Source organism: Telopea speciosissima, chromosome 4 (genome assembly GCF_018873765.1).
Source record: "Telopea speciosissima isolate NSW1024214 ecotype Mountain lineage chromosome 4, Tspe_v1, whole genome shotgun sequence".
Classification (NCBI taxonomy): Eukaryota; Viridiplantae; Streptophyta; class Magnoliopsida; order Proteales; family Proteaceae; genus Telopea; species Telopea speciosissima.
The window spans coordinates 24150731-24175587 of record NC_057919.1 but is presented as its reverse complement, the minus strand read 5'-3'; the positions used below and the strand labels follow the sequence as shown (position 1 = coordinate 24175587).

Genomic DNA, 24857 nt, shown 5'->3' with positions numbered 1-24857 from the left:
TCATCTTCTTCTTCTGATAAGTTTTTCTTTTGATTTTGTTACAAGAGTGATTCTGAGCATAGTTCTAAAACTCACGAGATCTCGGTTTTCCAAGGGGTCGAGACGAGATCTCATACGAGTTCTAAAAGTGCAATTTCTCGGTCGAGATCTCGAAATGTCGACCCAAACTCCTTTATATGAGTGCCAGATCTCGAGATATGGGCGAGATCTCGGTGGGAAATCTTGGTATACAGACACTTATTTATGTAAGAAATCAGGACAGACACTTATTTGTATTTCATTTACTTAAGATATTATTTCATAAATAAGCAAATACCCCTTATATGAATCCAATAAAAATAATAAAAAAATCAAATTACAAAAGGAAAAAAAGTCAACCCCCTAGTTCAAGAACAAAAACTGGATTGGCGGTTGGTGCAATTTTCAACTTTCTAATGCTAGGGTTTTTCTCAAGTCTAAAAATTCCATAAATCTTAAAATGGTAAAAAATTGCTAAAAACCAAAAGTTTGGTAAAATATTCATTTGTTTTGATGTCCAAGAAAATATTTTCATTCAGAGCGATTTTGACAGCATTCGCGCACTCCAAATTAAGTTTGATAAGTACATAACTCCTTCAATATAAATCAGAGTTAAGCAATCTTGGATTTGTTGGAAAGCTTTCTAATGCTTATTTAAGTTGTTTTACATTAATTGAATGTTTTGCTTGCTTTCTATTACTAAATTATATGTAGAGTAGGGTATTTTAGTACGTCGTCGCCTACCAACCTAGGTCTGAAGTGAAACTCCTATTTGGACTTTGTTTTTGCAAAATCTGATAGTGCCATTGTGTTTAAATGGCCTAAAATAGGCTGATTATCAAGTTTCAGACCCAAACTAGGTCTAAAACCCACTGAAACCAGGTTTCGAGTTGGAAAAAAAAAATGCAACAACCCGACCAAGATCTCAGTTTTTCGTAGGGTCGAGTTCCGAGTTTTAGTACCTTGATTATGAGTCTTTTTGTGAGTCAGTTTAGGAATTTCAAAAAGGTTTTTATATATGTAACACACCCCCAATCAGTTACGGCTGATTGGAGTAAAGAATTTTGACTTTTCTTATAGAGTCTTGGAGTTGTTGAGTTGTACATGCGGGATTGATATTCTAGATTTAATCTCCCTTCTTCTTGTAGTTCTGTTCATCCTTCTTCTCTCTTCTTCTCTGTTGTTCTTGTTCTCTAATATCTTCTTCTCAGCTATTTTTCTAATGCTCTTCTTTTTGCTTGAGAGAGATAATTTCTCCTACCATTCTTTATTCTTGTCTTCTATTAGTTCTTTCGATTTTGCATTGATCCTGGAGTGTTAACAGTACTTTGGCTCTAGCTCTTTCTAGAGCCTTGAACTGCGTCGATATTACTAACACTTGTTAGATTATATGTTATCAGGAGGAAAAAGAAGTGCATGCACAGACATGTGTATATTTGCAACACACTCTTTCATTTTCCTGGTTATGCATCTATTGGAAGATAATTTTTCTTTTTTGATGTGTGAAGTGTTGCATGTAGCAATAGCAAAAGGACATCTGCTAAAGTTGTTTATATCTACTGCTAGATACTTTCATTCCATAGCAAAGCGATGGTCTACCTATCAATTTGCAATTATATTGTAGATTTTTAATTGTTGTTTCTCTTTGCTTTTTCTTGTTTAGGCTTTTGTACTGGAGGAAAGAATGAGGCAGCAGATGACGATTGAGAAAATATCACTGCCTCGTAATATTAGTCACTGGTATGTTCACCATTGGCTGTAGCTTGTTGAAAGTTTTAATCCTATTGTCGGACTCTACATATTTTATTGTTTTGTACATGTACTAATTGCTTGCTTTGTGGATGGGTGGGTGGGTGGGTGCATGTGTTTTCTGACGTTTGGGTGGGGGGGAGATCTGGCATCAAGTTCAAGTTTGTCCTGCTATGGCAGCCTTTTACTTGAATGCATCTTTTCGTTATGAGACAAGTCTTGGATCACTATATGAGACCTCAAATCCAGGATTTTTCCCTTTTGGAAGATTGACATACTAAATTGCATCACAGCATTAGTGTCTGGAGCTTTCAGGGTTGGAAGATCAAGTCGATGTGAGGGCAGGTTTGAGAACTTGTAGGTGCATGGGGAATGCCTTGGATTTTGATGTTTGAGCATCAAGGGCCCTCAATTTTAAATGCAAGTAAATGGGGGTATTGAGAAAGTCGGAGAAGGTTAATGAAAGACATCCAATATTGTCTGAATGTTTTTGAGAACACATTTAAATGGTTCGGACATACTTCATCAGATTACAGGATAGAAAGGAAGAAGATTGAACCATTACAAAATAGAAAAAATTTAGAATGTCAAATTATTAACTTGTAACAATTTGTTAATAGGAAGTGGCTGTTTTTTGTTTTTGAAACTACCAAATGAAAGTAAAAAGTAGTTATGAAATTGGTTCTAGCTCTTTGTGGATGGTCATTACAAACCTTCAGAGTACAAAAATGATGAAGTGCAAGTTTATTGAATTCATTTTGTTGCAGCCTAATTCTTATGACAAACCTTATATTTTAAAAACTTATTGGGTGCATGCCCTTGACAGATGGTGATTCTTCAGTGCATATGCATCTCACCTTGAAGCTTGGGCCTCAGTCAGTTTACACTAAGAGCCTAAGAACCTAAGACATCTTTATAATAAAAGTTTGGAGGTTCCTTACGAATAATATCAGATTTTGGCGTCTCTTTGGGATTTAGCTATGGCAAAGGAGTTCATAGGGCTTCATAGATCCAGCAATGGGACTGATTAAACAAATTTCACTTTGGGATATCTGGTGTATTTCTGTTTACATGTTATTCTATTTGTCTGGTTGAAAAATGGCTATATTCACCAATCTTTTCTCTTATAAATTCTCTTCTTTGTTTGCAGCTGATGGAAGTTTTGTTGAGGCTTGCCTCGAGATAAATTTTTTTATTGACAAATTTGGGTTCTTCTTTACAACATTTTAAATCTGTAATTTAACTTGGTATTCTTACTACCATTATGTTTATAGTGACTGTTCATCCCCTTTTATCTTGGGGTTCTTTTTGTTTCTTCTTTCTGTTGTATAATTTTTTTAATTTTTAGTTTTTTTTTGGAATATGGGAACCAGGATCATTCGTTCCTACTTTCTACACTATGGGTATCAAGATACACTCAATTCCTTTGATTTGGCTAGTAGAAGTACACTCCCTCCTATTCCTGTAGTTCAAGAAAATGGCATTAATGAGCGAGGCAATACATATGCACTAAGGCACAGAAAGATTCTTCGTCAGGTATGAAGATCATGTTTGATGATGGAGTTTGTAACTTGTAAGATGGTTTTGGCCCTTTTTGATTTAAGAGTATTATTCTTTGGTGCATTAGTTGGAAGCATCTTTACTTATTCTTGGTTGAAGGAAAGCAATTTCTTTTTCATGCGATCTGAAATTGAATATGTTTCTCATGTCCGAATATGTACAAAATTTCCTGATAGGATTTGTTGAACAATATTATCATTCTGAGTGACTCCTAGATTTGTTGGCATCATCTTGATGCCTGATGTGTCTTTCTAGATGTTCCAAGTCTTGCTTAATCACCTTCCTTTGTAATTTGCTGCAAGAAATTGTTCCTAATGACGGAAAAAATCGAAAGGTGGAGCTTTTTCCGGTTTATTTTGTGCAAAATTGGTCTTTCCTTGAGATATAGTGGAGACTGTCTGGTTGGTCAATCAGCCTGTGTGGTGAGGTTGAAGATTCTCTAGAGTATCCACCTTATCCCACTTTATAGAGGTGATTAGATAGGGTGGAACTATATAAACTCTGAAGTTTGCTTTTCATCTGTGATGCTATTCGCTGTTCTGAGGATATCACCATATGGTAATTTTGAAGAATTTTTTGGCCTCAAGGTGAACCATTTTCTTAGGAGTTAGAAAGATATTATTGTTGGGAATTGATAAGAAACAAAGAATGGAGATATATGTATGCTGATATCTATCAGGTGGAGGTGAATGATTCGGCAAGCCTTTCTGTCCTTAAAAGATGCCTCTAATCTCTGTTTTGTTCGTTCAGTTTGGTCTCTGTTCATCATCCTTATGGAACATTTTCCCTATTGATGCACATTTATTTATTTGTCACTCCAAGACAGTTGTTTCTGATACCAAACTTGTAACAAGGGGAAATAAATGTTTGATAAGAGTAGTAAGAGTGGTTGTGCTTGCTGAATCACATTGATAACCAATTGAGAAATTGTAGGCATACAAGAAATGGATAAAAAAGAGAGTGTCCCAGTGCACGAGGCTCTGGTACTGCAGGGTCTGGGAGGGACAAATGTTTGCAGCCTTACTCCCTCTTTGCAGAGAAGCTGTTTCCATGTTTCGAACCCACAACCTGCTGGTTGCAATAGGACAACTTAATCGTCGAGCCAAGGCCCACAACCTGATGGTCGCATACAAGAAATGGATGTATAGCTAAAATTCACGTGCTTTGCACAGGAAGAAATGATGGTAGAGAAAAACAGTTGGACTCATGCATTTGTAAGGACATTGGCTTTGGTTGGTATGGAAGGTAAGGTCAGAATTCATTGTAGTGAATCTAAATGGTTAGGAACATAGTGTTTGAAACTTAACAGTTTTCACATCAGATCATAGTTGTCACGGCGTCTAGGCGACCCAAAGTGTTAGAGAGGGGCAAAGCTCAAGGCGACACCAATTAGGCGAACTAGGTGCACCTAGGCGACCCTTAGGCGATGCCTAGACAACTATGCATCAGATGGCCAGATGGGTAGAACCAATAATGAAGACTTTTGGTTCCTTTTAAATTAATTGATTTCACGAGAGACCCTTGCCCCTAACTCTTTATCATCGGTAATGTCTTTCACTCCAATGACAGCTCACTGTGATGTATTTTCTCCTGCTGTGAAACTAAATCTCACTGGGTATTTTTCTCCTCCCACACACACACTGCCGCTTTTTCCTATTCACCGTTCTTCTCCAGCTTTGACTGCGTCTGGTAACTAATTTGACGGCATATAAACAAGACAGTGGTGTAAGGGTTTCATGCTCTAGATTAGTAACAATGAAGAATGTTTTCCAGTCCTTTCATTGATTGATTCAAAATAATAATAATAATAATAATAATAAGCTCTACCATAATATTATTATTATTATTTTGAATCAATCAATGAAAGGACTAGAAAACATTCTTCATTGTTACTAATCTAGAGCATGAAACCCTTACCACCACTGGGGCAAAATCCTCTCCTATGCCAGCAGGGTTGAGTGCATTAGATCGGTTCTCCAATCTTCTTACATCTATTGGTGTGGTATCTATGGTATCCCTAAATCCACCATCAAAGCTATGGAAAAACTTTTCTGTGCTTTCCTCTGGAAAGGTAAAGAAGTTTTCAAATTTCTCCATCCAATTAGCTGGAAGTCCATTTGTCTCCCCAAATCTGAAGGGGACCTGGGCATTTGTCGCATCCGCGATTCAAATACCGTGGGTATCCTAAAGCTCATTTGGGAAATTTCTCCTTTAGATATGACTCCATCTAGGTCAACTGGGTTTACTCTCACTTTCTAAAAAATGATTCCATCTGAACTGTTCCCATCCCCTCTGACTCTTCTTGGATCTGGCGTAAGATTCTCCTCCTTCGCCCCCTTGCTCTTAGAGCCACCTCCTCTACAATTGTTGATGGATCTTTCACATCCCTTTGGCTTGATCCCTGGCACCCTCTAGGAGCCCTTTATAATGTCTTTGGGCCCAGGTCTATTTATTCCTCTGGCATTCCCAAATCTGCCTCCCTCTGCTCCATCATTTCTCATGGCTCTTGTTCCCCCCACCCTCCATACCCCTATTCCCTCCCAGATCTGTCCGTCCCTTCCCCCCTCCCCTCCCCCCCCTAGCTCATGCGGATAAGGTTATTTGGCTTCCCTCCTCCAACGGCCTCTTTAGCTTTAGATCGGCTTGGAATTTTGTTCAGAACCCGGACCCCCCTCTGTCCCTTGGCACAAATTAGTCTGGTTCAAAGGCCACATCCCTTGCCATAGTTTCACAACCTGAAGAACTCTTAGCTTTTGCCTCCCAACCCAAGCCTTCCATCTCCACCGGAACATCCCTGTCTCCCCTTCTTGCATCTTCTGTTGGAGTGGATCCGAGGACATTGCCCATCTCTTCTTTGCCTGCCCCTTTACCTCCACCATCTGGAAAAAAGCCCTCTCAACCATTTAGCCCCATTGCAGGAGACCCTTGTCCTTTGATAGAGAATGGCTCTAGCTGGATAGTACCTTCACTGGCTGCACTACCTGTAACACTATTGGAAAGCTTGTTTTTGGCTTCGTTATTTACCACATCTGGATGGAAAGGAATCTTAGGATATGGACCTCCAACTCTAAATCTTTCAATTTGATTTGAAAATCCATCTCTTTTGATGTTTCCTCCAAGCTCAGCTTTATCCCTCATAGGCCCATTTTTGATAACTCCAAGGAACAGGCATATTGTTGTATCCTGGGATCTTGATATTTCTTTCTTGCAGCCTCCTACCTCTTCTTAGGTTGGCATGAGCTTGCGGCTTTTGTTCCCCCTCCCCCTTTCTCCTTTGTATTCCCCCCCCCTTTCTTCTTCCCACCCGCTCCTGGGATTTGGTAATATATTTATTATTCACCAAAAAAAATTAAATAAAAATAAAAATTTGAGTATAAAGAATAGTACTAAAACTTGCAAAATTTCAGTCGAGATATCGAATATTTCAAGTATCTCGACCTGTCCGAAACGAAACGCAAGTCCGATATGAAAAAATGCAATATTTCGAATATTTCGGAAATTTCGGTCATCTCGTTTCGGAAATCTCGGTAATTTCAGTAAATCTCGTTTCGAAAATTTCGGAAATCTCGGTCATTTTTGGCATTTTACACCCACAGAAAAATACCATATTTCGACGAAATTTCGGTATCTCGGAAATTTCGGTCAGACCGAAACACCGAAACGAAACGAGATTTAGTACCATGGTATAAAGTAGTGGCATCACATGAGCAAAGGTTGCAGTAATTTGCCTTCTCAAAATATCAAATTTTATATGAGCGATTGTGTGGCTGAGGTGTAAATGAGGGGAATGACCCCATTTCTTTCTCCCTTCCCTTATTGCAATTACATGAGGGCTGAATACTGATTACAGTCTGTTATTTGTTATCTTTATCTGGTCCATGCCAGTGGAGGACAACTCAGTGTCACAAGTCTCACTGAAGAGACTGGTTAACTGGGCTGTTCTGACTGGATTTCTTGATTTTCTGGTCAGACCAGATGAAGCACTTGAAGCTTGGGTGGAGAATGATGACATTGATTATGGAAAACACTTTCTCCAAATTTTTGAACCAACACCCATTGTTTGTTGTAGAAGCAATGCCATGTTGATCATAAGATTTTTCGACCAATTGTTAACTTTTTTTTTATTATCCTATATGGTTTTTTAATATTACGGTTGTTGCCTCTTGTCTTTAAATGTTTCCAGTAATCATTGAGCTCTGTCTGCATTTATTAACAATGTTTGCATTTCTTGTTTCCTGCTACGATAAAGAACATAATATTGTATATAGTTCATCTTCATATTCTCTCATGTATTTTCTCTACTGATGAAGCTTATCAGGAGTGGAGAGCTTGATTCTGTGTTTGGTAAACTTCGAGATTGGTATCCTCAGATTGTACAGGTATATCGCCTCACCTTCAGATATACACACATGCATTTTTTCACTTTAATATATATATATATATATATATATATATATTGGAAGTTTTTTATTCGAAGATTTCATCAATGAATTGGCAAGGAGCAAAAATAACAAGAGTGAAAGGAATCCCGTCACCACGGGCTTGGGAAACTTTCAAAAGGGCTGGCAAGGAAAATCAACATCCGGCTGCAGAAAGATACATCAGTTTGATAAAGGTCAAACTCTTGCAATGATGGAGGTTGGGCTTCTGAGGAGTGGGAGAAATTGTTGGAATTCCGTGAAAGAGTTCTGGAAGCCAGGATGCATGCCAGTTTCATACGACCAGGTGGAGTGGCACAAGATGTGCCCCTTGGGGTTGTTTTCTCCTGTCTTTTTGTCTTGTCTGGGCTTTCTACCACAGTCTGTCAGTCTACGAGGTTGTCAAAGTCGCATTTCTTTCTGGGGAACTACCACCACTGCGACCCCCTCCCCAATCGATGTTTGGGTGCTTTCATCTTTAGGGTTCCCGTCGGTGTGAACTAGAGCTGGAAGATTGCTCTCGTTCCAACGGAGCAACAAATGGGAAGCGAGCCGCGAGTGACGCGTGCATCCGTTTTTCAGCTGACTTAAAAAAATCCGTAGTGTGCTTAGCCCACCTACTAATCAAAGAGGCTGAGAAGGATTGTCATGGTTCGGATGGTGGGTGACCCTAGTCTGCTAGACGAGACGTATATAAATGGGAAGCGAGCCGCGCGTGACATGCACATTCGTTTTTCAGCTGACTTAAAAAAATCCGTAGTGCGCTTAGCCTGCCACCTACTAATCAAAGAGGCTGAGAAGGATTGCCATGGTTTGGATGGTGGGTGACCCTAGTCTGCCAGAGAAGACGTGTACCGGTCGAACCTGAAAGTGAATAAGGCAGTCTTTGTTGGTCGCTGGCTTCCCAACCTCCTGTAAATGAGCTAGTAAAGCAACCAATTGCTCAGCTGAACGTCGCCATTCCAGCAAGCCATTATCTTTGGGACTCCCAAACCGCTAACGCCCAACTATAAACGGGCGTGCTAACGCGTCTTAGTAATAGGTTTGTGAGCTGATCTACGAGCACCCTTGCTTCTTTGGTCTACGATCAGCTAGCGCTCAGGAGTTTCCAGCGCATCGACCTGAACTTACTGAATCCGGAAGGTCGACTACAACGAAAATGTAGTTATTCCCCCTCCGGCAATCGTCCTACGAAATCTATGGTTATTTTTCCTGTGTGTGTATATATATATATCCATTAGATGGACGTGCTAATGCAAAACACAGACTAGGGGCTATGCTTAAATGATGATGAATATGACACAAATTTGAATCTCAAGCTTTTTGTTTATCCCTCTCTTTCTTCCCCTCCTTACGTATTCACTTACAATGAATACGATTGATTACAAAAGAAGGATCTTATGGAAAGTACAGGCTGGGCCACTAGATAAGAGGTGTGCCGTTTGTAGCCAGGATCAGTGCACTAGATTGTGGACCTAAAACAGGAAATGGTAAATTTTTTTTTTTTTTTGTGTGGTGTGTTGTGGGGGGGGGGGGGGGGAACCATTATCCCACCACTTGAGCTTGAACAGGGACAGACCAGACCTTTCCCTAAATTTTTGTACTAATTTGGGATTCATGTGCTCTATGGGATTACTGCATGGGATATCAGATCAGGAAAGGTGAGATCATGTGACATGCTGCAAAGGAGGTTTCCTTCTTGGTCTATTTTCCCCAACATGTGCCATTTAATATGGGCTGAAAGGAAGATGGAAATTCACCTGTTCATGCAGTATGAGTCCATGTGCCCATTTTGTAGGATTATTTGGGGTTTGTTGGAATTGTGTTTTGGATACCTTGGACCTCTTGTGATCTTGGAATTTGGAACTGTGCTGTTTTTATTTTTAATAGTAGAGGAGCAATAGAATTTTCACTAGAAAATATCAGTTCAGCATGTGTGTGTGGCTATTTTGGTGAGGGCTATACACTGATTGTTGTGTTTCCTGGTATCTCTTTTTATGTAGCCATGACGAAATGAGGGTTGTTAATTAAATCCAATTTGCATATACATTATGCATTCAGGTAGGTTCACCAGTGGATCTCTCGAGTCCACTCTCTGGTGATTAAATTTAATTTTGATTGTAGCAGATTGGGAAACCCACATCTGCCAAGAGTCATTGACTAAGGGTGCTTTACGAGATTATGGTGGCGCTTTTATTTTTAGTTTTCTCAGGCCCTATTGATATCTTGGAAACTGTGGTGGCAAATTTGATGGCGTTGGATATTGGCCTAGAAATAGCTATTACCATTCAGCAAAAGAATTTCATTGTTGAGGGGGAATTCTTCTACTGCTAGTGGGTGGTTGTCCCTACTCCCCAATGAGTCCTGGTTCTTGGAGTTGTTGTCTTCTGATTTGAAAGAGGAGACACATATGTCCTCATAGGAATCCATGTCAGTGGAGATGGAAGTCATGTAAACTGTGTAGTGGATCAGTTGGCTGAACATGTAGCATTTGGAGACTGTCGGTTTTTGGTTGCCTTCTTTTGTTATAATCTGTAATGTACGGGTGTGTGCTATTCAGCACTGTCAGCTATTCCTGCCATTTGGATGGATTTTAGAAGTTTTTTCCACTTGATGGACGGTGAGTTCTCTGAATTAGCCATGTGTCTGATTTAGTAGCTCATCTCAAAGAGTATTAACCTCCTTAAATCCAAGCTCTTCCTCTCTGGTGTCTCGGAGCTTGACAAAGACTCCCTCCTCCGTCTCACAGGCTTCTCTCTGGGCTCCCTCCCAATGAAATACCTTGGCCTTCCTCTTATCCCTGCTAGGCTCTCCAGCCACCATTGCACCCCCATGCTTGACATTATCCGCAAGCGTCTCCAACTCTGGAAGGGCAGGCTTCTCTCCTATGCGGGTAGGCTTGAATGCATTAGATCAGTGCTCCAATCCTCTTACATCTATTGGTGCGGCATCTTTGTCATTCCTAAAGCTACCATCAAAGCTATTAAGTCCCTTTTGGCTGCTTTCCTCTGGAAAGGGAAGGAATCCCCCCAGATTCCTCCATCCGGTCAGCTGGAAATCTATCTGCCTTCCCAAATCCGAGGGAGGTCTTGGCATTCGCCGTATCCGGGACTCCAACACTACAGGAATTCTGAAGCTTATTTGGAAAATCTCCACCAAGCACGACTCCATTTGGGTCCATTGGGTCTATTCCCATTTCCTCAAAAACGATTCCATCTGGACTGTCTCCATCCCCAAGGATTCCTCCTGGATCTGGTGCAAAATTCTCCTCCTTCGTCCTTTGGCTCTCTCAGCCATTTCCTCCTCTATTGCTGATGGGTCCTCCATTTCCTTATGGCTTGACCCCTGGCACCCAACGGAGTTCTCTATAACTTCTTTGGAGCTAGGGCAATCTACTCCTCCAGGATCCCAAAATCGGCCCCTCTTTCCTCCATCATCTCTCATGGCAATTGGTCCCCCCCCCTCCCCCCTTCCCCCCTTCCCCCCCTGGTCTTGCGGACAAGGTTTCTTGGCTTTCCTCCAACAATCATAGTTTGAGAACTCGCGAGATCTCGGCTCAAGATCTCGGTTTGACCTAGGAAAATGCCCATCTAGGTCCTTTATATGAGTGCCAGATCTCGAGATGTTGCTGGAAAATCTTAGTTTACAGACGCCTATCTATGCCAAGAACCAAGACAGACACTTATTTATGCCTATCTATGCCAGGAACCAAGTAAATGTTTTATTATTTGTTTTTGTATTTGTATTTCATTTACTTAAGATATTATTCATAAATAAGCAAATACCCCCCTATTCGAATCCAATAAAAATAGTTAAAAAATCAAATTCCAAAAGGAAAAAAATTCAACCCCCCAGTTCAAGAACAAAAACTGGATTTTCGGCGATAGGTGCAATTTTCAACTTTCTAATGCTGTGGTTTTTCTCAAATCTAAAAATTTCATAAATCTTAATATGGTAAGACATTAGAAAGTTGGAGATTTTTAGATTGGAGAAAAACCCCAGCATTAAAAAGTTGAAAATTGCACCTACCGCTGAAAATCCAGTTTTTGTTCTTGAACTGGGGGGTTGACTTTTTTTCCTTTTGGAATTTGATTTTTTAACTATTTTTATTGGGTTCAAATAGGGGGGTATTTGCATATTTATGAATAATATCTTAAGTAAATGAAATACAAATACAAAAGCATTTACTTAAATGATGTTAGGCATAAATAAGTGTATTTGTCCTGCTTTCCCACTAAGTGAAACTCCTATTTGGACTTTGTTTTTGCAGAATCTGATAGTGCCGTTGTGTTTAAATGGCCTAAAATAGGCTGAATACCAAGTTTCAGACCCAAACTAGGTCTAAAACCCACCGAGATGAGGCTTCGAGTCGGAAAAAAAAAAGTGCACCAACTCAGCCAGATCTCGACTCGACTCGGTTTTTCAAGTGTCCGAGTTGGCACCGAGACCCGAGTTTTCGAACCTTGCCAACAATGGCCTCTTTAGCTTTAAATCTGCCTGGAACCTAGTTAGGCCTCAAGCCCCTACTGTCCTTTGGCACAAGCTAGTCTGGTTCAAAGGTCACATCCCCCGCCACAGCTTCCTTGCCTGGAGAACCCTTAACCTTTGCCTCCCAACCCAAGCCTTCCTCTCCCACAGAAGAATCCCCGTCCCCCTCTCTTGCATTTTCTGCTGGAATGGTTCCGAAGACATTGACTACATTTTTTTCGCCTGCCCTTTCACTTCTACCATCTGGAAAAAAGCCCTGTCGTTCATCTGGCCTCGCAGCAGGAGTCTTCTCCCCTTCGCTCGAGAGTGGCTTTGGTTGGTCATGACTTTCCCAGAATGTACCACCTACGACATCATTGGCAAGCTTGTGTTTGGCGCTACATTTTATCACATTTGGATGGAGAGGAACCTTAGGAGATGGACCTCCAACTCTCGTTCTTTTGATTTGATTTGGAAAGCCATCTTTTGGGATGGATCCTCTAAGCTCAGTTTTCTGCCCCACAAAGCCCTTTTGGATTCCCCAAGGAATAGGCATATTGCTGTTTCCTGGGGTTTAGATAGTGCTCTGTTACGCCCCCTTCCCCCCCCCCCTCTCTCTCTCCCTCTCGCCCCTCTCGGGCTTTGGTAATATAATTTTTTATTCACGAAAAAAAAAAAGGTGTCCCCTAGGCCTTGATGTCCAGGCACCTTGGGCGCTTTGGTCATTTAGGCAGCACCTTGGTCACCTTCCGTCTAGGCCCCCTCCAACACTTTGGGTCACCTAGACGCCGTGACAACTATGTTTTTCAATAAATTTTCACACCTTTTTCATGACAGCTAAATCTGATAAGGCTGAAGTTGATAGGAGTAGAAAATTTGAGTGCCAACAAGAGTTGCCATTGGCAGATAAGCCAGCAGTGCTAGACTGACTTCTTGACTAGGATGATGTGGATAACATATCCAGAAAATTTGGGTGCCAACAAGAGCTGCCGTTGGTAGATAAACCATCAATGCTGGATTGGCTTCTGGACTGCTGGTGCTAGTTCCCTGCTCCCAAAAATTAATTTTGTTTTTTTCTAAGTTGAACAACTTAATAAACAAAATGAAAATATTGTCCTCTCTTGTGAACTTAATAAGTTGTGGATCAATCCCCTAGGAACTTAAAACTTGTTTTTTTTTTTGAATTAAATGGGCAACTGCAGAAAGATTTTATTAGAAGAGAAGAAAAGGGAGAACTATTTATTTTGTGTGTGTGGGGGGGGGGGGGGAGGATATAAAAGTATTTTTTGTGTGAGCTTGTCAAACCGCTGACATGACCCTGGTGGCTGGGCTTCTCAAGCCCATAGTCATGCTTCAAGTCTTCTGAGTTCTGATACTACGAAAAAATAGATCCACATCAAATATAGTTGCCTTTTTTTTATTTTCATAATTTCATATTATTCATTTAACTTTGATTGTGTTGATTGTCATGTAGGCTTTGTATTTTAGTTTTCCTTTTTGGGTATTATAATAGTATTTTAGGTTTCCTCAACCTATATATAGCTTTTTTAGCTGTTCTTCTCATTATCCTCTTGTGCTTATCCAAATCATTGATGCTATGTATTGCGTATTGCGCATCTAGTGGTCAATTTTCATTAATGTTGATGTTCAACCAATGCTTATGTTGGTCTAACATTTATTTCAATACTCTTCCAAGCTTTTAAGTGATGAAGGATGGTGTATATTTTCTATTACAGCGTGCAGTACATGTTAAGAATAGGAGTTTAAGGGTATTCTTGTATATAACCACATGTATTTTATATTTCTTCTGTTATTTGTATAAGGCCAGGGGCCCCTGTGTAATTAGTTATTCTTTTTCAATATAAGGAAGTTTGTCTCTAGTTTGAGATAGAAGAGATTAAACACAACCGTATGTGCTCTTCTCTTTCCCTCTCTTTTCCTTCTTCTCCTTCCTCTCTAAAACTGAACATGGTATCGGGCGTACTCTTCCTGGAGTTTGAAGGTGTTAGAAGGGTGTTTAGTGGACCAAGAGGTGGTTTCCTCTCTTGGTTGTTCTTGGAGTTTGAGCTCCAACCTGCGGTTCTTCACAGATCTGTTTTCTCTCTCGGTTCTCATCCAAATGGAGAGCAACCAAGTGCTCTAGTTTCGTTTGGAGGTTACCTTTCTTCCCATTGTGTCATCTCGAAGCCGATTGGGAGCATCCAAGGACAGAGTGAATCTCGGCCAGGACTGCCCTGTTTTCCGCCACCCAGTGTGTGGATTGGCAATAGCTCTTCACTAGAGCTTTGTTTGGGAGCTGTTTTGGACTACCCATGTCGTTTCTTGGTAAGGAAGACTTTTCTTTTCTACTCATTCTGTTTTCTTTTGTGAGGCTCTACAAGTTTTTTTCAAGCTTTGTGGTCTAGGTTACCTCTGTTTTTCTTCTTGTTACTTGGGAATCTATTGTTCTTGCTTGAAGTGCTTGTTGATTGCTCCTCTCAGTGTTTGTTTTAAAACCACAATGGGTGAAAAAGCTGTTGAGACATCCGAACTTCCCATTCTGACAGCCTTGCCAATCCCTCTATCATATGAGAATCCAAATGTTCGGCTCCCATTGTTAAGCTTGATAGTAACAATTACTTGGATTGGTCACGTCAATGAAGCTTATCCTTCAAGTAGGGGAAGTTGGGATATATATCCGGAGCTTTAAGGCCCCTTCCATTGATGATCCGGGTTACTCTAAATGGGAAACCGAGAACTCCCTTGTGATGACTTGGCTCATTTTTTCAATGAAGCCGGAGATTGGAAGAAGGTTTATGAGCGAGGAGACAGCCAAAGATATTTGGGATAGTGTTGCTCGTATTTTTGATAGAGTGGGGGACTCTACAAAGGTTTATCAACTTCTTCAACAGTTGTTAGCTGCGTCGGGGTGACAAAAGTATCTCCGAAGTACTATAGCCTTGTTGTGGGACTTTGGGAGGAGTATGATCACTACAGAGATCTCCATGTGTCTGTTGATGAGCCTAAAGTGCATCGAGTTATTTGAGAAGGAGAGGGTCCTGTTCCTTCTTGAGGTCTTAACTACGAGTTTGAACCCATACGGTCGAGATGCTTGGCCGACCAAGTCTTCCCTCCCTGGAGGAGGTGTGTGGTTATTCAGAGTGAGGAGACGCGTAGAAGTGCTATGGAGACCACTCCCACGTTGAGCGCTCTGCTCTTGTTTCATCCACTCCACAGGACCGTCCTCCCTTCACCTAAGGGGCGGTAGAGGCCGATTCTCCTGTGACTATTGTGGCAAGTCGGGCATAAAAGGAGTTTTGTTGGGATCTTCATGGGGAAACCACCCTCTACGCATCCGGAGGACGAAAGGACCGAAGAAGAATGGGCCTAAAGCCCATGTTGGGGTTCATGAGTCCGATTCATCCTCCCTCTCCAAAGAAGACATAGCAGCTTTTGTCGGATTGTAGCACACTTGGATGGATCCTCCTCTCTGCACCACTACTTCCACCGCTCTCTGGTCTCTACTTCATCCGCCACTACACCGGGTAATTGACTCAGGGGCCACGGATCACATGACTGGTAGGTCTCGCTTTTTAACTCCTACTCGTTTGTTCTCGGAAAAGATAAGGTAAAAATTGCTGATGGTTCCCTTTCTTCCATCTCGGGTAAGGGAGATGTCCAAGTTACTCCACTTATCCCTTTGAAGTCTGCTTTCATGTTCCCAACTTTGCCACTAATCTTCTTTCCATTAGCCAATTGACTAAATCTTTGAACTGCTTTGTCACATTTTTTCCTACCCATTGTCTTTTTCGATTTGGTGACGAAGAGAGTGATTGGCGGTGGACGTGAGACCCGATGGATTATATGTTCGACACTTGTGCTTCCCTGTGACGATAGCTCAATCTTATGTGTGTGGGCAACATGGCGGACGTACACAGGAGGACATTTTGCTTTGGCACCGGCGTTTGGGACATCCTTCCTTTTCTCATTATGAGAAAAATGTTGCCACATTTATTTACCTCTTTTCCTGTCAATCATGTTTTTCATTGTGAACCTTGTCTTTTTGCAAAAAGTTGTAAGACAGTTTATCCATCTTCTAGCAATAGATCTATTTCACCTTTTCACATTGTTCATATTGATGTTTGGGGCCCTTCCCCGTTACTTCTTTACGTGGCTTCCGCTACTTTGTCTCCTTTATTGATGACTTCTCTCGAGTTACTTGGGTTTATCTCTTGAAAAAAAAAGAGTGATGTCTATGTTGCATTTAAAAACTTTTATGAGTTGGTTTACACTCGCTTCAAACTCGTATTGATTGTCCGTTCGATAAAGGTGGAGAGTATATGTATGGTGGTTTGGAGTCCTTTTTTCTCGACCGTGGCATTATCCACTGGTGGCTTGTGTTGATACCCCTCAACAAAATGGGGTTCTTTGAAAGAAAAACCGCCACCGGGAAGTAGCCCGGTCTCTTTGGTTTACAATGCATGTTCCAAAAACCTTTTGGTCCGATGCCTTACTCACTTGCAGTCTTTCTTATCAATCATATGCCCTCCGGTGTCTTGAACTTCAAAGTACCTCTTGCGGTCTTACCCTTACTTTCTTCTTCTTTTTCACTTCCCCCACGGGTCTTTGGTTGCATCCGCTATGTCCATCTTAGCAAATCTGCCCACACTAAATTGGATCCTAAGTCCTCAAAGTGCATCTTTCTGGGTATTCCTCTACCTCTAAAGGCTACACATGTTATCACCCTCCTACCCGTCGGTGGCTTCTCTCCAAAGATGTTTCTTTCTTTGAACATCTCCCGTATTTTCTACCACCTCTTCGGGGGAGTGTCGTAGGTAGTGAGGTTGAAGAGGCTCCTGAGTTTCTATCATTTCCTTCCCCTCTCTCGTCCCTATTTCCCATTTCAAATTGACAAGGGAAAGAAAAGGACCGAGAGGAATTGTTGAGGGGGAGTCTCCGAGCGAGAGGTGAACAGAGAGCGGGGGAGCTACTTGTGTACACAAAGGACAAGAGAAATCCTCCTTCATGGCTCCCTATACGGAAGACTCCTAAAATCCTCCTTCGTCTCCTCATCCCGAGACATACCTTCCTCTACTCCTACACCCTCGGACTTAGATCTTCCTATTGCTCACCGCAGCGAACTCGAGCTTGTACTAATCCCATTGCCAAGTTTGTCTCCTATGATTCTGTCTCCCTACGGTATTGCTTTCACAAAGGCTATCTCCTCCATCTCTATTCCTAAGAATGTAGTAGAGGCCATGGCTGATCCAAAATGGAGAGAAGCAATGAATACCGAGATGGTGGCCCTTGAGAAGAACCACACTTGGGATCTTGTTGAACTCCCAAAGGGAGAGTTCTGTTGGATGCGGATGGGTATTCACATCAAGTTCAAGTCCGATGGCGTAGAGAGATATAAGGCAAGACTGGTTGCTAAGGGCTATACCCGGTGTATGGCATTGATTATCGTGAAACCTTTGCTCCAAGGCCAAGCATAACTCCATTCGGTACTCCTCTCAATGGCTGCAAACCTTGATTGGCCATTATACCCGACTTGATGTAAAGAATGCTTTCTTACATGGTGACTTAGAAGAAGAAGTCTACATGCACTCTCCCCCTGGTTCAAGCATCCTAGTGGCAATGGAAAAGTGTGTCGTCTCGGAAAGCGCTTTATGGCCTTAAACAATCTCCTAAGGCTTGGTTTGAGAGGTTTAGGCAAGCTATTCTCTGAGAATGGATACATCCAAAGTCAAGCTGATCACACTTTGTTTATACAAAGGAAGGGCAACACTATTACAGCTCTTATTGTATATGTTGATGACATTGTGGTCACGGGAACAATAAACTGAAATCACAAAGCTTAAACTTTACTTGGCTCGCAGTTTGAGATCAAAGATCTTGGTCCATTGAAGTATTTTCTCGGGATTGAAGTTTCAAGATCCAAGCAAGGGATCGTGTTTGTCGAGGAAGTTTGTCCTTGATCTACTTACAGAGACGAGGTACTTAGGGTGTAAACCAACCTTCTCTCCTATTGATCGAATCACAAACTAGGAGAAGATTGTGGTGAGCCCCTTGTAGATGCTGAAAATATCGGAGATTAGTAGGCAAGCTAATCTATCTTTCCCTTACCCGACCGGACATAGCCTATCTTTGTTGGCGTGGTAAGTCGGTTTATGCATGCACCCAAAATGGGACATCTTGATGCGAGTGTATAGGATCCTCGGATACTTAAAGTCATGCCCTGGAAAAGGTCTTCTCTTCTCTAGAAATGGTCACTTGAGGATCAAGCATACATCGATCTTGATTGGCTGGATCTATTTCGATCGAAGATCCACTTGGGATACTTGTACTTTTGTTGGTGGAATTTGGTTACTTGAGAAGTAAGAAGCAACTGTGGTGGCTAGGTCAAGTGCTGAGGCAGAATTTAGAGCTATGGCTCACGAGTGTGTGAAGTCTTGTGGTGAAGAGACTTGTTCAGGAATTGGGATTTGAGACTCACAAACCTATGAGTTTATATTGTGACAACAAGGCAGCCATAAGTATTGCCCACAACCCAGGTGCAACATGATAGGACCAAGCATGTTGAGGTTGATAGACATTTTATCAAGGAAAAGATTGAGTCAAAGACCATCTGACCCCTTTTGTGAAGGCGAATGAACAAGTGGCCGACATCTTCACCAAAGGACTTAGCACTCATCACTTTGATGTTTATTGAACAAGTCTGGGTATGTATGACATATACCACCCAGCTTGAGGGGAGTGTTAAGAATAGGAGTTTAAGGGTATTCTTGTATATAACCACATGTATTTTATATTTCTTCTGTTATTTGTATAAGGCCAGGGGCCCCTGTGTAATTAGTTATTCTTTTTCAATATAAGGAAGTTTGTCTCTAGTTTGAGATAGAAGAGATTAAACACAACCGTATGTGCTCTTCTCTTTCCCTCTCTTTTCCTTCTTCTCCTTCCTCTCTAAAACTGAACAGTACAGTATCCCCCCCCCCCCTTCTGAATATCATTTACATTGATTTATGGTCTTTACTATAGATTTCTAATTTTTATTGCCTCCTTTTGTTAACGTCTGTATTGATATGCTGATTATATTATTGTCTTTCTTTATTTGATTCTTCTGATCTAGCTCACGTGACTCAAATATTTGCTTTCTGCAGAATGAATCATCCACTATTTGCTTTCTACTTCATTGTCAGAAATTTATTGAACTTGTTCGGGTAAATATCTTCTTTTTATATATTTTGTATGATAGATAACATCTTCTGTTTAATTTAAATGATTTATGTTTTGCAATTATTAGCATGCCACTATGCTATATTGGTCCTTTGTTGTAGTAGATAGTTGGTTTCATTTTAATGCTTGTCAAGGCAAGATGAGGGTGATTCCAGATGCTTGAGAGGACTTGATATAGTCAGTTTGTTGGAGAGATTGTCAACATCCTGGGGAATATTTGATATACTTTTAAATCTTGAAAGCATCTGTAATCTAAGGTGTATAAGTTCATCTTTATGACTTGATTACCTGATGCAGAGATGAAGCTAAGGACTTCAAATTGAGCAAATATTGCGAAGAGAGTTGTGACTTCATGTGGGATATATACAGGTGCCTTAGGCCGTGGGACATGTGGCATCAAAGAGGATGTGGAATTAGGGGGTTTGTCTGACTGATTGGATTTGTGTGCGGTTTTGTTGGACCGATAGTATTTATATATTTTTCTGGATGGTACATACTCTATGATTAAAAATGAGCTCGGTACAAAGTCTAGACTTGTAATATGTCTTAGCCATGCATTTTTCATCTTACAAGTCCATAATTGTATACTTATGCAGCTAAACAGTTTTCACTTTTGGACGTAATAATGTGTCCAGATCATGAAGTTGTTTGGTTATTGGAGAATTATGTATACTTGTTTTATATAATATGTCCGTGTATCCATGCCTGCTATGTGATGCTTATTAGCCAAGTCCTTGCATCCTAAGATGTAATGGTCCAGACAGATTTGCTGATAGACATATACCCACAGCTGAGCCAATGTAACTTCATATACCACATTATGTGATGTGGAATTCTAGCTTTGTTGTCATCATTTCCATGAACTTTATTCTAGTTATGATTAAGTTTGATACTATAAATTATATTTGTACCTGCCACATAGGTTGGGAACCTTGAGGATGCTGTGACATATGCTAGGGCTGAACTGGCAAGATTTTTTGGGATTACATCACTAGCAAGTCTACTTCAGGTACTCTCAATGTCCTGGTCTAAAGAATGTTCTTGTTATATGCTTCAATTAAATGTTGATTTTTGCATATGAACTTTACCTGATCTTCACATTGAAAGTTGTGTCAGATGGTCACTTGCATGTGACCTAATGGTTAAGATATTCAGTGATGCCTGCTAAAAACAGTTGATGATGGATTTCAGGTAGAAGTTGTGAAGTGATTAGCATGTCATGAAGTAGGCTCTATAAGATTTGAGATTAAGTGAACTCAGAAATAAAGAAAGCTTTATTACAAAAAAAAAAACAAGAACACTAGCGGTGCAAGTGTGGAAGACATTCTAATCATCGACTGTCTGCATTGTCGGATGCACACTCAAAATTCAATGTTTGAACATCTGGGAATACAATAGAGAAACCATGTCCGAAGTGATTAGCATGTCATGAAGTAGGCTCTATAAGTTTTGAGATTAAGTGAACTCAAAAATAAAGAAAGCTGTAGCACAAAAAAAAAAAGAAAAAGAGATTAATAGCGGTGCAAGTGTGGAAGACATTTCAATCATCGACTGTCTGCATTGTCTGATGCACATTAAAATTCAATGTTTGAACATCTGGGAATAGAACAGAAAAACCTAGGACATAGTTATTCATATAGGTGAGTCGTCCTATGAAATTTGACGTGTCTAGTACAGAGGATCCAACAGTTGGAATGGCTACGGCCATCCCTTTCCTTGACAAAATCAATGGGTCACCCGTCCAAGTGGGTCATAAAAGCTTACCCATGTTTGCATCCAGCCTTCAAGCTATTATCTATTTTTCTGTTTTTTATTGAATTTATGTGTGTGTATATATATTTCCTATCCTGGTACATGATATATATCTATAGCATTATTGAAAGTGATAATAGCTTGAAAGTCCAGATTTAGTATACTTTGGTAGGCAATGTTAACAAAGTTCCCTCTCTTTTATAGGACTGCATTGCTTTGTTGGCATATGAAGAACCCATGAAATCGCCTGTTGGGCATCTCCTTCATATGTCCCAGAGAGAAGTTGTAGCAGATGCGGTCAATGCTATGGTATTGTCCACAAATCCCAACATGAAAGATTCACAGAGCTATTTACAATCATACCTTGAGAGGTTGCTGAGGCAGCTGGCTACTTCTTGTTTGGAGAGAAGGTCGTTGCATGGGGATCAAGGAGAGACATTCCAGCTGAACAGAGTTCTGCAGAGCAGGAATGGGGGAAAACGGTAACCGATATTTGCACTTTGCCCCTGAAGCTCCCTTGTTCCAATTGCTAACTCTTGTCTTCAGATGGCATTACTTGTATTGGTCAAATTGCTTCAGCTTTGGGCGTACTGGCGTGGAGACACCTGGTATTTAAGTAGCTTACATTTCACACAATAATAATAACTGATTTAGGCAAAAAAAGGGGAGCTGGGGTGGTTCTCTATGGTTATAACAATTGTTAATGGAGTGGAGCATCTGCCTGTCAGAGCTTTTAAGTTGTGTGTAAAACAGTCGGTGAAAATTCTCTTTGAACTGAAATGTAGCTCTGAAGAAATTAATAGTGGCCAAGAGATTCCATTGATTGTTCTCATAGTGTAATCAATATATCTTCAGACTTCAGCATCTGTTTTACAGGATGCAATCTGCATTTATTTATTTTTTGGGGGAGGCGAGGGGGAAGGGAGTCTCGACTCACGACCGCAACAAATAAGGGGTAAAGTTGGTCATTTGGCCAAAATGTCAATTTTCTGCCATTGAGAAGATGAAGGATCACTCTTCTCTTACTCCCTTATTCCTGTTGTATCCTGTCTGCACTTGCCCCTGAGAAATAAATAAATACTTTCTGCTCGAGCTCCATAATGTCCTATTTAAAAAGAACACAAATCATAGGCTACAAAGACTTGTTTATGATTTATTGGCACAAATCAATTTTTTTTGTCTATGGCCATGTGCATAGTTGTTGATTAAGTGGGTAAAATAGTAAAAAAATATTATAAACATAGTCTGAAAGCCCTTCTTGTTTCCTCTTGGACATATCTCCTTGAGTCTCCTCTTCTTTGATTTCAGCCACAGCTGCAACTTAGCTTGATACGGCCTCTCCTATTGTTGCTGCCGACCGTCCCTCGCCAAGAGCCCTCTCTTATTCTTGATCTATAACTCAGACCCCTCCTCTCCCTGTCTTACCCACTCTGAATATTCGCCATTCAATTTAGGGTAGGGTTGAAGGTCAATGACTGACTGCCGCTCAACTCTGCCTACTCTGACACTGTTGTCTTGCCGCTCACTGGCTTGGGTTATATATCCTTAAAACCAACATGTAGGCCATTTCATCCTTAGCAGTTCTGCCCACAGATGTGACGCCAGCATTCAAGACAGTCAAAACAGCTGGAGCTGTTGACACGGCACGGCAGATGAGTAAATTTCGTCGAATCCGGATTTTACCATATCCAGACATGAACCTCTAACATCAAATCTGCTCCCACTAACTCAAAATTTCAGAGTACCGAGTTCAGATATTTTGTTGGAGCCTTTCTTCATTGGGCTACTGATTCTCAATTTTTTAAACGGATCTTCTGTGAACAGCAACCCACGGGAGATCGTGAGGTAAGACAGGGTGAGATTTTGCAGATTTATGGAGCTTACAGAATGAGATATCTTCAAATCCTTGAGCATGCAATGCATCTCAGATGTTTAATGAAATTATGCAAAGGAAAAATTACAGAATTTACCCATTTTTTCATTTTGTAATATGTTTTGTCTAATAGTAATTAAACAATTATTATTTATGGACCTATTATCATAAACAAATTTTCATAGATAACTAATAAATGCAAATAAAAATTATACCAAAGATTGAGAACCGTGGACTCAAGTGTTCTCTTGTGCTATTTACTCATCCAATCTTGTATTCATGTATCACAACACTTTGGAGGGTATAAATTGAATACTAGCAGAGGGCCTAGAGAAAGGGGGAATAAGTCGAGTTTTAATGCACGTTTGAGGATCATTAGTGATAAGCCATGATTTTGTGCAGAATTTGCTTTTGGGCACTTTGATTAGCATTTATGAATGTACAATTAAGGCCAAGTTACACAGCATGGGTGTCCTGATAAGCTTGTCAGGACACCCTAAGTTGTTGTCATGTGGTAGTTTGAATGGAGCCCAAATATGGATAGATAGACCTTAAAGTTTCCAACTTATATATAAAATTTCGGTCGAGCCGGAGTCTGCAAAGTAGAAAAATTAGATTTTGAAAATCTAGGGACTGCATGTATAAACACAAATGACTGAAAGACACAATAGACAAAGACTGAAGACAATAGACAATAACTATAATTAATAAACTCTCCCCTTGGATGTGACTGATAGTGATGGTTGACTGCCTCTTGGTGGTGCCTCAACCCTCGGTACCGCCACCCCCAACCCTCCTCCCTCCCTCCCTCCCTCCACCAACCCTCCTCCTGCCAATGCGACTTGGAGCTCTCAATTTGCTTAGCCCCACTCTGCTCTGGGGGGATGGTCTCCCTCCTCATTTTGTCCCTCCCTCCTTTGATGGTGACTCCTCGATATGGTGCAACTCTCTAGTCGGCCATTTATAGGCAACCGATCCCCATTCCCCATTGTCAAAATCTCCCTAACAAAACAATGGAAGCTAATTGGGTCGCTTGACACTTATTTGTTAGACAATGACTTCTTTATTTTCAAATTATCCTCTGAAGAAGACAAGCTTCGAGCTCTTGAAGATGGTCCTTGGCACGTCGGTCAGAAACCCATTCTGCTGCACCAATGGGATCATCTTCAGCTACACCACATCAACCTTAGCTCCATCCCTGTCTGGATCTCCTTGTCGGGTTTCCCTCTTCATTTCTTGCGCAGAGATGGTATTAGTATAGTAGGCTTCGTCGTTGGTAAGCCTCTATTCTCCTATGCTTGTACCAAAAGGATGGATTACTTTGCTTTTGCCAGGATTTGTGTGGAGATCTCTGTTACTGAAGCCTCTCCGCTTTCAATCAAGGTTTCAAATGACAAGGGTTTCTCCTTCATCCAACGTGTCACCTATGAGTGGCTTCCTCCCCAATGCCTTGTCTATAAGGTTTTTGGAAATGACTCAAAAAATTTCCAACCAAAACCTTCTAACCAAGAAGTTCCGCCAACCCCAGTTACTAGCAGTATCTCAGTCTCCACTCCTCCAACCCCCTTGTCAACACCAATACTGGCCCCCCTTCCTCATACCTTGTACCTTCTTCACCCTGGTCAATCGTCCTCTTCAAACCCTCACTCTCCTAATCGTGGCCATCTCAGAAGTTGCTGCCATCGTCGAGCTTGCATCTGTGAGAAACTAGCTTTAGATTCTCCGACCGGTCACGACCTAGCTTCGAGATTCCTCCCGCTGGTCCATACCGCTCTTGGGACCGCTTGTTCGTGTCCTCTCTC

The 24857-nt window shown here is 41.0% G+C and overlaps 1 protein-coding gene across 1 annotated transcript in view; it reads left to right on the top strand.

The window, feature by feature from the left end:
• Positions 1-21854, top strand: part of LOC122658201 (ran-binding protein M homolog) — a 76413-nt gene extending 54559 nt beyond the window's left edge. The window contains exons 7-12 of the mRNA XM_043853112.1: positions 1682-1758; positions 3141-3303; positions 7638-7706; positions 19355-19414; positions 20353-20439; positions 21387-21854. Of these exons, the coding sequence (XP_043709047.1) occupies positions 1682-1758; positions 3141-3303; positions 7638-7706; positions 19355-19414; positions 20353-20439; positions 21387-21668 (738 nt within the window). The 3' untranslated portion in view covers positions 21669-21854. The remainder of the gene's footprint in view (positions 1-1681; positions 1759-3140; positions 3304-7637; positions 7707-19354; positions 19415-20352; positions 20440-21386) is intronic.
• Positions 21855-24857: the final 3003 nt, after the last annotated feature.